The 10,861-nt window shown below is 41.6% G+C and overlaps 3 protein-coding genes across 6 annotated transcripts in view; all 3 read left to right on the plus strand.

The window, feature by feature from the left end:
• Positions 1 to 1,409, plus strand: part of LOC124851954 (granzyme A-like) — a 4,206-nt gene extending 2,797 nt beyond the window's left edge. Inside the window, exons 2-4 of the mRNA XM_047340191.1 lie at positions 84 to 222; positions 327 to 602; positions 698 to 1,409. Of these exons, the coding sequence (XP_047196147.1) occupies positions 84 to 222; positions 327 to 602; positions 698 to 856 (574 nt within the window). The 3' untranslated portion in view covers positions 857 to 1,409. The remainder of the gene's footprint in view (positions 1 to 83; positions 223 to 326; positions 603 to 697) is intronic.
• Positions 1,410 to 1,859: 450 nt separating this feature from the next.
• Positions 1,860 to 3,876, plus strand: LOC124851968 (granzyme A-like). The gene is made up of 5 exons (XM_047340362.1): positions 1,860 to 2,019; positions 2,108 to 2,249; positions 2,790 to 2,928; positions 3,033 to 3,308; positions 3,404 to 3,876. The coding sequence occupies exons 1-5, from the start codon at positions 1,956 to 1,958 to the stop codon at positions 3,560 to 3,562; spliced, it is 780 nt and encodes a 259-aa protein (XP_047196318.1). The 5' UTR covers positions 1,860 to 1,955; the 3' UTR covers positions 3,563 to 3,876.
• Positions 3,877 to 5,881: 2,005 nt separating this feature from the next.
• On the plus strand, positions 5,882 to 9,954 carry LOC118124770 (granzyme A). Of its 4 annotated transcripts, XM_047340126.1 has the most exons (7): positions 5,882 to 6,088; positions 6,155 to 6,259; positions 6,673 to 8,119; positions 8,201 to 8,336; positions 8,873 to 9,011; positions 9,116 to 9,385; positions 9,481 to 9,954. In XM_047340126.1, exons 3-7 carry the CDS (start codon positions 8,056 to 8,058, stop codon positions 9,637 to 9,639), a joined length of 768 nt encoding a protein of 255 aa, XP_047196082.1. In that variant the 5' UTR covers positions 5,882 to 6,088; positions 6,155 to 6,259; positions 6,673 to 8,055; the 3' UTR covers positions 9,640 to 9,954. The 4 variants fall into 4 exon arrangements, with proteins under 4 accessions (XP_047196082.1, XP_047196080.1, XP_047196081.1 ...); XM_047340124.1 differs by having other exon boundaries at positions 5,882 to 6,259; XM_047340125.1 differs by having other exon boundaries at positions 6,155 to 8,119.
• Positions 9,955 to 10,861: the final 907 nt, after the last annotated feature.

Raw genomic sequence — 10,861 nt, forward strand, 5'->3', positions numbered from 1 at the left:
AATTTAAAACACTTTAAATATCAGCGTGCAGAACAGTTATGTGAATTGTAATCAAACACAATACTGTGTTTTTGCTCTTGCAGAATTGAGACCGTGTTGCTGGGGGTGCACTCCATCAAGGCCAAAAAAGACAAGTCCAGGCAGGTCATAAAGGTTAAGAAGCGTTTTCCTCATCCCCAGTATGTTTCAGCTACAAAGGTCAATGACCTCATGTTGCTCAAGGTAAAATAACATTACAGCATCAATGTTAATGAATAAATGGAACAATCAGCCAATATATGTGAAGAGAGTCAGCATTAATACATTTTGTTCTTTTCTTATTTCAGCTTGACAAATCTGTGAAGGAAACCAAGACGGTGAAGTGTCTTAAGTTGGATGATGCCATCAAAGATCCGGCAGCTGGGACCAGCTGCATGGTGGCAGGATGGGGCCAAACAAACGAGGATGTTATGGAAATGTCCGACGTCTTGATGTCCGTCAATGTGACTGTGGTCGACAGAGAGAAGTGCAACTCTGCTAAATATTACAACAGCAAACCCGTGATCACCAGCGACATGATATGTGCCGGTTCAGACGGGAAGAGGATTGCTGACAGTTGTTGGGTAAGTAACGGTGAATGTTTGTTTGCAGGGATTTAACTGCCGTCCCTCCTGTCAGTGTCTGGACTGCCTGTCAGTGATTGTGGTTTTCTCTGTAGGGGGATTCAGGAGGCCCACTGATGTGCAGCGGAGGGCTGGTTGGAGTCACTTCTTTCGGAAGAGGGTGTGGCCGGATTAAAAAGCCAGGAGTGTACTCGTATCTCACAGAGGAACAACTCAGCTGGATCAAAAAGACAATGAAGAAGTCTGACATTTAATGAGCACCCGCTGTGAAGGATTTTGTATTTGCGACCATGTTAATCAATTCTATGTGAGGTGATACGAGGGAGATTTCTGCTTCTGCTGCAATAAAACAGGCCAAGGTGATTTTATTTTGAAATCTAAACTGGAGAGACACATGTTTATCATGAAAGCAAATCGCCAAAGGGACATTATTGAGTCCTTCAACCAGACTGATGTCAACCAGACAGATTCACCACTTCCTGCATCAAGAGCCTAAATTGAAACTGAGGCTTCAGCTCAAGTCTTGTGGAAAATAAGTGTTGTAATAAAGATAAATTCTGGGCCATGAAGTATTATCTAATCATCACTGATCCATGTTCTTATACTGTGTTAAAACCCCACACCAACATTTCTGTCGTCATAGAGACAGAGGCCGAAATAAAGAGGGCACATGGTCTGTCTGTCTTTCTCTCTCAGCTTTTCTTTCTCTCAGCTGACTCTTTTACGTTTTGTTCTCCCTCCCAGCGCCGTGTTTTCTCTGGTTTCAGGGTCCTAAGATCAGTGTTCAAATAAAAACAAATCATTTTATATGTTGTGTTTTCGTTCTCTTACTTTTCTTAAGGTCATCTGTGGTTCACAAAAATGAAATTATCATATTTACTTTTCAACAGACAAGAGAACTCAGCCATTTTCTAAAAATTTCTGAGTTAGTGAAAGTATTACCACTCTCTTACCTGTACAATAAAGGTGAAGCTGATCCAGTATAAAGACTATAGGAACCATGCCTAATGCTCACTGATTAGTTTTTCATATTTGGTTGCTATCCCACAGTTTATTAGCTGTTAGTGTTATGTGCCTGTTTTACATTTACATTTTTGTACTGATTAAAAAAACTGCATCACTTATAGTCTCCACCCGACCTGATGAGTGCAAAATGATAACAACGGTTACCACAGACTTCTGCACAGAGATGGTTCACATCAGATCTTATGTCAAGATTGCGTCCAATATGCTGACTCGTGAGTTTCCAAGGTCAAACCACATCCTTTGACTTCAGGACATAAAGACGAGTGTGAGCACTGAGGGGGACTTCAGTGCATCTCACCATCACATTAAAGAGAGAGAAAAGAAGACATGTCCTGCCTGGGGGCTTTCACCGGTCTCCTCTCCTGCATGGTCCTCCTCATTGTCCACTCAAGTGAGTAGAAGATTTTAGATTTAAATATTTCAGCTACTACTTTTTCTATTTTCTTTTTTTAAATGTATCATCTGAATTTTGGTTTTAGGTGATGGCTCTGAGATTATCAATGGGAAAGAAGTGACGCCCCACTCGCTGCCGTACATGGCTCTGCTTCAGACAACCACACAATACTGTGGAGGGATACTGATCGATGAATCATGGGTCCTGACTGCTGCCCACTGTAAAGAGTGCGTTACCATAATTACAACATTTCAGAACATGCGGCAACAATAATCTTCATTTCCAACAGACAGTGTAAAAGACATTATGTACTGGTTAAAATCTAAGAAATTGTATGTGGTTATAGAAAATGCAGCATTATGTTTCTTTCGGATTTATTTTCCGATGCAAATGTGTTGGATAAAATAACAAGTTAACAAGATCTGAATGCATAAACTAATTATAACTTAATCACAGTTACTTTATCATACTGGACGCACATGATCACTGTAATACGATCAATCTAATGAGGCATATACTCTCACACTGTATATATTCTGTTCACATACTAGTTCATTTGTGTTTCCTTGCACTTACAAGTATCGCATGTTTACTTATCATCACTTCACTGGTGTCTATTTCTGACTGTCCTCTTTGCTGCCGTCCTTGTTGAGGGACTAAGAAAGGATTATCTTATCTTATCTTATCTAAAAACACTTTAAATATCAGCATGCAGAGCAGTTATGTGAATTGTAATCAAACACAATACTGTGTTTTTGCTCTTGCAGTGTTAAGACCGTGTTGCTGGGGGTGCACTCCATCAAGGCCAAAAAAGACAAGTCCAGGCAGGACATAAAGGTTAAGAACCGTTTTCCTCATCCCCAGTATGTTTCAGCTACAAAGGTCAATGACCTCATGTTGCTCAAGGTAAAATAACATTACAGCATCAATGTTTGTGAATAAATGGAACAATCAACCAATATATGTGAAGATAGTCAGCATCAATACATTTTGTTCTTTTCTTAATTCAGCTTGACAAACCTGCGAATGAAACCAAGATGGTGAAATATCTTAAGTTGGATGATGCCATCAAAGATCCGGCAGCTGGGACCAGCTGCATGGTGGCAGGATGGGGCAAAACAAACGAGGATGCGAAGGAAATGTCCGACGTCTTGATGTCCGTCAATGTGACTGTGGTCGACAGAGTGAAGTGCAACTCTCCTGAATATTACAACAGACATCCCGTGATCACCAGCGGCATGATATGTGCCGGTTCAGACGGGACAAATGAAGCTGACACCTGTGGGGTAAGTAACGGTGAATGTTTGTTGGCAGGGATTTAACTGCCGTCCCTCCTGTCAGTGTCTGGACTGCCTGTCAGTGATTGTGGTTTTCTCTGTAGGGGGATTCAGGAGGCCCACTGATGTGCAGCGGAGGGCTGGTTGGAGTCACTTCTTTCGGAACCAAGTGTGGCCTGATTAAAAAGCCAGGAGTGTACTCGTATCTCACAGAGGAAAAACTCAGCTGGATCAAAAAGACAATGAAGAAGTCTAACATTTAATGAGCACCCGCTGTGAAGGATTTTGCATTTGCGACCATGTTAATCAATTCTATGTGAGGTGATACGAGGGAGATTTCTGCTTCTGCTGCAATAAAACAGGCCAAGGTGATTTTATTTTGAAATCTAAACTGGAGAGACACGTGTTTATCATGAAAGCAAATCGCCAAAGGGACATTATTGAGTCCTTCAACCAGACTGATGCCAACCAGACAGATTCACCACTTCCTGCATCAAGAGCCTAAATTGAAACTGAGGCTTCAGCTCAAGTCTTGTGGAAAACAAGTGTTGTAATAAAGATAAATTCTGGGCCATGATGTATTATCTAATCCAGTGATTCTCAACTGGTGGGTCCAAAAGTGGGTCGCGGGCCTTTACCTGGGCAAAAAAAAATGTTAAAAGAAATCCGGTGCTTTTATTTTGAAGGGGATTTTTTAATGCAGCGGAGTGCCGTCTGTTCACACTCCTTAACAGTATGGTGTATTACATTGTGTCCCTAAGATGCACATTTTGGTTTTTAATTAAAATGCAGCTAATTGAGTGTAAAAGGGATAAGGTAATCAGAAGAAAAGTGAATTTTGTATTCTTGAATCTTTTTCAATTGCACTTTTTGTTTGATTTATTTTGAGTTTGTGGATAAAAGCTGCAACTCAAGACACTGAATTTTTTCCATAGTGCAGTGTTGGTTGGCATAGATTCAGTGAGTGAGTATTCTCAGCTAAAGCTTCATAATTTGAGTCTTTTTGAAACTACTTCTCAGTAGGTGGACCTTTTTTATTTCATGTTTGTGCATGAAACCACCGTTGAGTCTGTTTTAAAAAAGGCAGAAGTTACTGAATTGTTATGTATGTTGTATTACTTTGTGTCCCTAAGATGCACTTTTTGGTTTTTAATTCAAATGCAGCTAATTGAGTGTAAAATGGAATATTTCCCTCTCTAGCATCGCCACCTGCTGGTCGTTTTGGTTTATCATTAAACTTGTTTTATTGTGTTGGCATACTGTGATATTCTGTACTATCTCATGTTCAAACTGCACCATCTTTTCATTAAATACATTTGAGAAGTTGAAAACTTTCCTCGATTTGGGTCGCGGCTTGTCATTAAGGGGTGATGGTGGGTCCCGAAGCCAGGGCAGTTGAGAACCACTGATCTAATCATCACTGATCCATGTTCTTATACTTTGTTAAAACCCCATACAACATTTCTGTCGTCATGGAGACAGATGCCGAAATAAAGAGGGCACATGGTCTGTGTCTTTCTCTCTCAGCTTTTCTTTCTCTCAGCTGACTCTTTAACGTTTTGTTCTCCCTCCCAGCGCCGTGTTTTCTCTGGTTTCAGGGTCCTAAGATCAGTGTTCAAATAAAAACAAATCATTTTACATGTTGTGTTTTCTTTCTCTTACTCTTCTTCAGGTCATCTGTAGTTCACAAAAAATGAAATTATCATATTTACTTTTTGCAAATGTCAAGAGAACTCAGCCATTTTCTAAAATTGCCGTTCCTCTCCTTCTGAATAAAGGTTTAAAGTAATATTCACATTTACAAACACCAACAAGGACTATATTATCCAGGTGATGTTTTAAATAAGATGAAGGTCTCTTGGAGGTGGGTCATGACAAGAGAGTGAGAATCACATGAGGCGAGAAGAAGAGGAGGAAGCCCATGGTGCTGGATATGGGGGGGTTTGCAGCAGTGTGCAGCTCAGTCAAACACAGTTTTAGATTTTTTTACATGTATTTTTTATATCAGTGCGTGCTGCCTACATCCAATGAGGTTTTGGGACCAAGGCCAAAGCTCATTTCAGAACAAATGACGTTTACAACGCTGTGATTCAAAATGAAAAAGATCTCAACTCAGCTAATACTGATGAGTCAAGAAATGAAATAGATGTCATGTTTTTCAGAGAAAGTATTCCATGCACAAATATTGTCGTTCTCACACCTTCACCTTTAGTTTTGTTTGGTTTTATATCCGTGGTGTATTTGGGATATTTTAAAGTAGAAATGTACTGTACCAGAGTTATATTCACTGTCTAAGACCTACAGCTGATCCAGTATAAAGACTATAGGAACCATGCCTAATGCTCACTGATTAGTTTTTCCTATTTGGTTGCTATCCCACAGTTTATTAGCTGTTAGTGTTATGTGCCTGTTTTACATTTACATTTTTGTACTGATTCAACATTCCATGAGTCTCAGCACCGATGCCTGTGTAGCCAGATGCGCGCTCCCTCCCTGCCGCTGCGGGGCGCTCTACCTGTTGTAATGGCGCGCCGGTCGTTAGGCGACGTCATGCGTCCCGTATTTAAGGAGGTGGCCGTGTTTGGCTCACCCTCCTTTCCGTTTCCGCTCCTCTCCGGTGGGTGTTGGATGGCGTGGAAGAGCTACTTCTGTAGCCGCAGCGGAGTGTGGCGTGTTTGTGCAACAGCCAGCGCCTCCCTCAAATACCCCCCTCATACGCAGCGTGCCTGACCGCTGGCGCGGGATCGCTCCGCCAGGGGACCTTCGGGCTGCAGTTGCGGGTCCGCTTGGTAAGTCACGTTGTCTGCCGTCTCTTGCTTATCTTACCCCAGCTGACTGGTTATGTTGTGCTACAGCTGGATTCAGCTACGGCTGGGGGAGACTCCCACCCTCCGGGCTGCTGTGGCTGTACCTTGGCTTGACAGGGTGGTGCGCATGGTCCCATTATTCATCAAACTCTGGTATGTTGTCATATTAATTACTGAATTTGTTTCTTTGCATTCGTTGAGGCCCTGCTCCTTCGTCGGCCGTCATTGGCCACCACGCCTCAGACGGACCTGCAGTTTTGGCTATACTGGAAATTGCACTGTCTTAACCGACACGTGTATGAACTGTTGCGGCTGATCGGGGCACGGTTCGAACAGTTAAAGACTGCCTGGCTCGGACCAAGGAAGTGTATGGTTTTTTTTTTTTTAAGTATTGTCTCGTTCACTGTGGCTCTCCACGCTACATCTTCACGGCGCGTGGAGTGACCACATCAGAGGGACGCCTAGCTTTTAGTAACCTGTAATCCCATTTACTCTGTTTGTATTTGGTTTATGTTTTGTTGTTTTCAACCCTGACATGTTTTAATTATCCTTTTATTGTTGGTCAGGTGCTGTGGGCCTGAGGCGGCGGCCCAATCCCTGGTGGTGGAGTTTTCTTCACAACCCGTTTTGTTGGTTTGCAGTGTCACGGGTGGTTAGGTTATTAATCCTTTCCCTTTTTCTTTGGTTCTCGTCGCCGTGTTAAGTCCCAGCCCTGTCCCTGTGTGATCTTGTCAGAAGTGTTTTATTTCATATGTTAATTTGTATTCTGTTTGTTTGTGTCATTGTGCTTTTGTTTGCATTTATTCTATTATATTAAAGTTATTTTCCATTAGTACAACATGTCTCTTGCCCCGTGATTCAAACTAACCTGTGCTGTTGCACTTAACATATTCTAGTATTTCCTGGAGGTGAAACTCCCCAGGTGGCAACCTTTCACTATCCCCGCTTTCCCTCACGCTACACTTGCAAAGTGCTGTGAAGACACAGGTCTCACACGGACAAAGGTCCTGCCTCTGGTGCTGATGTACATGACAATGAGAAAACAAACCAGGTCTAATCTTTCAACTTATGATATTCTCTTTGCATTATTGTCCTCTCCACTTCCGTCAACAGACTTGTGTGATAATGATGTTGTGTAACCTGATTTCCTCCTACACCTTCCATTTTTCTTTTTATATGCTTCCTCAATTACAGGAATGTACTTTTTTCTTTGCACAAAAACAGCAGTGGTTACCTATTGTGTCCTCGCCATGCATCGTATGTTCTAGAACCTCCAAGTAGAAATGTACTGTACCAGAGTTATATTCACTGTCTAAGACCTACACATACACTAAAAAGCTGTTTCCCCAGTCATACCTGACAATGTGTAGGTATGGTGTAATCAGAAAGCAATTTGTTAGTGTCTGTGGTGGCAAACTGTGTCAGTAGGAATTAACTAATGCAGTAAGATTGATGACTTGATTGATGTGTTGTGTTCATTTGAAGATTATTGAAGAACATGTGTATTTTCTTTCTGACACAGAGTTAGTGAAAGTATTACCACTCTCTTACCTGTACAATAAAGGTGAAGCTGATCCAGTATAAAGACTATAGGAACCATGCCTAATGCTCACTGATTAGTTTTTCATATTTGGTTGCTATCCCACAGTTTATTAGCTGTTAGTGTTATGTGCCTGTTTTACATTTACATTTTTGTACTGATTAAAAAAACTGCATCACTTATAGTCTCCACCCGACCTGATGAGCGGTAAATGATAACAGCGGTTACCACAGACTTCTGCACAGAGATGGTTCACATCAGATCTTATGTCAAGATTGCGTCCAATGTGCTGACTCGTGAGTTTCCATGGTCAGACCACATCCTTTGACTTCAGGACATAAAGACGAGTGTGAGCACTGAGGGGGACTTCAGTGCATCTCACCATCACATTAAAGAGAGAAAAGAAGACATGTCCTGCCTGGGGGCTTTCACCGGTCTCCTCTCCTGCATGGTCCTCCTCATTGTCCACTCAAGTGAGTAGAATATTTCTGATTCAAATATTTCAGTTACTATTTTTTATTTTTTTTAATGTATCATCTGAATTTTGGTTTTAGGTGATGGCTCTGAGATTATCAATGGGACAGAAGTGACGCCCCACTCAATGCCGTACATGGCTCTGCTTGAGAAACCAGTCTGTGGAGGGATACTGATCCATAAATCATGGGTCCTGACTGCTTTCCACTGTGGACAGTGCGTTACCATAATTACAACATTTCCGAACATGCAGCAACAATAATCTTCATTTCCAACAGACAGTGTAAAAGACATTATGTACTGGTTAAAATCTAAGAAATTTTACGTGGTTATAGAAAATGCAGCATTATGTTTCTTTCGGATTAATTTGCCGATGCAAATGTGTTGGATAAAATAATATGTTAACATGATCTGAATGCATAAACTAATTATAACTTAATCACAGTTACTTTATCATACTGGACGCACATGATCACTGTAATACGATCAATCTAATGAGGCATATACTCTCCCACTGTATATATTCTGTTTACATACTAGTTCATTTGTGTTTCCTTGCACTTATAAGTATCACATGTTTACTTATCACTTCACAGGTGTCTATTTCTGACTGTCCTCTTTGCTGCCGTCCTTGTTGAGGGACTAAGAAAGGATTATCTTATCTTATCTTATCTAAAAACACTTTAAATATCAGCTTGCAGAGCAGTTATGTGAATTGTAATCAAACACAATACTGTGTTTTGGTCTTGCAGAATTAGGACTGTGTTGCTGGGGGTGCACTCCATCAAGGCAAATGAAGATAAGTCCAGGCAGGTCAGAAAGGTTAAGAAGCGTTTTCCACATCCCAGCTATAACTCAGCTACAAAGGTCAATGACCTCATGTTGCTCAAGGTAAAATAACATTACAGCATCAATGTTAATGAATAAATGGAACAATCAACCAATATATGTGAAGATAGTCAGCATTAATACATTTTGTTCTTTTCTTATTTCAGCTTGACAAATCTGTGAAGGAAACCAAGACGGTGAAGTGTCTTAAGTTGGGTGTTGCCATCAAAGATCCGGCAGCTGGGACCAGCTGCATGGTGGCAGGATGGGGCCGAACAAACAAGGATGTGAAGGAAATGTCCGACGTCTTGATGTCCGGCGAAGTGACTGTGGTCGACAGAGTGAAGTGCAACTCTGATTACAACAGACATCCCGTGATCACCAGCGGCATGATATGTGCCGGCTCAGACAAGAAAAATAGAGCTGACACCTTTTGTGTAAGTAACAGTGAATGTTTGTTTGCAGGGATTTAACTGCCGTCCCTCCTGTCAGTGTCTGGACTGCCTGTCAGTGATTGTGGTTTTCTCTGTAGGGGGATTCAGGAGGCCCACTGATGTGCAGCGGAGGGCTGGTTGGAGTCACTTCTTTCGGATCCGGGTATGACCTGATTGACAAGCCTGGAGTGTTCTCGTATCTCACAGAGGAACAACTCCAATGGATCAAAGATACAATGAAGAAGTCTAACATTTAATGAGCACCCGCTGTGAAGGATTTTGCATTTGCGGCCATGTTAATCAATTCTATGTGAGGTGATACGAGGGAGATTTCTGCTTCTGCTGCAATAAAACAGGCCAAGTTGATTTAATCTTGAAATCTAAACTGGAGAGACACGTGTTTATCATGAAAGCAAATCGCCAAAGGGACATTATTGAGTCCTTCAACCAGACTGATGCCAACCAGACAGATTCACCACTTCCTGCATCAAGAGCCTAAATTGAAACTGAGGCTTCAGCTCAAGTCTTGTGGAAAATAAGTGTTGTAATAAAGATAAATTCTGGGCCATGAAGTATTATCTAATCATCACTGATCCATGTTCTTACACTGAGTTAAAACCCCACACCAACATTTCTGTCGTCATAGAGGCAGAGGCCGAAATAAAGAGGGCACATGGTCTGTCTGTCTTTCTCTCTCAGCTTTTCTTTCTCTCAGCTGACTCTTTTACGTTTTGTTCTCCCTCCCAGCGCCGTGTTTTCTCTGGTTTCAGGGTCCTAAGATCAGTGTTCAAATAAAAACAAATCCTTTTATATGTTGTGTTTTCTTTCTCTTGCTCTTCTTCAGGTCATCTGTAGTTTACAAAAAATGAAATTATCATATTTAATTTTTACAAATGTCAAGAGAACTAAGTCATTTTCTAAAATTGCCATTCCTCTCCTGAATAAAAGTATAAAGTAATATTCACATTTACAAACACCAACAAGGACTATATTATACAGGTGATGTTTTAAATAAGATGAAGGTCTCTTGGAGGTGAGTCATGACAAGAGAGTGAGAATCACATGAGGCGAGAAGAAGAGGAGGAAGCCCATGGTGCTGGAGGGGGGGGGGGAGCAGTGTGCAGCTCAGTCAAACAGAGTTTTAGATTTTTTTACATGTACTTTTTATATCAGTGCGTGCTGCCTACATCCAATGAGGTTTTGGGACAAAGGCCAAAGCTCATTGGAAAACAAATGACGTTTACAACGCTGTGATTCAAAATGAAAAAGATCTCAACTCGGCTGTGACAACCCTGGAGTTGTCCTGCTGTGGGGTTGTGCTTGTGTCTGTGTTTCAGGCTCCTGTAGGCGGAGTCAGACCCTAGTGATCAGCAGGGATGTGGCACACCTGGGCTGACTAATATTTAAGAGGCCTGCAGACTGGGATCTGGCTCTCTCTCCTTCACCAGGTCTACCTCGACATGGACATCCCAGCTTGGC

Source organism: Hippoglossus stenolepis, chromosome 6 (assembly GCF_022539355.2).
Source record: "Hippoglossus stenolepis isolate QCI-W04-F060 chromosome 6, HSTE1.2, whole genome shotgun sequence".
NCBI classification, from domain to species: Eukaryota; Metazoa; Chordata; class Actinopteri; order Pleuronectiformes; family Pleuronectidae; genus Hippoglossus; species Hippoglossus stenolepis.

Bases quoted from the DNA above. Each gene is read 5' to 3' on its own strand.
- LOC124851968 (XM_047340362.1), top strand. From the start codon at position 1,956: ATGTCCTGCCTGGGGGCTTTCACCGGTCTCCTCTCCTGCATGGTCCTC. The intron at 2,250-2,789 runs GTGCGTTACCAT...TTGCTCTTGCAG, and splicing joins ACTGCTGCCCACTGTAAAGA to TGTTAAGACCGTGTTGCTGG. The intron at 2,929-3,032 runs GTAAAATAACAT...TTCTTAATTCAG, and splicing joins ATGACCTCATGTTGCTCAAG to CTTGACAAACCTGCGAATGA.
- LOC118124770 (XM_047340122.1), top strand. From the start codon at position 8,056: ATGTCCTGCCTGGGGGCTTTCACCGGTCTCCTCTCCTGCATGGTCCTC. The intron at 8,120-8,200 runs GTGAGTAGAATA...TTTTGGTTTTAG, and splicing joins CCTCCTCATTGTCCACTCAA to GTGATGGCTCTGAGATTATC. The intron at 9,012-9,115 runs GTAAAATAACAT...TTCTTATTTCAG, and splicing joins ATGACCTCATGTTGCTCAAG to CTTGACAAATCTGTGAAGGA.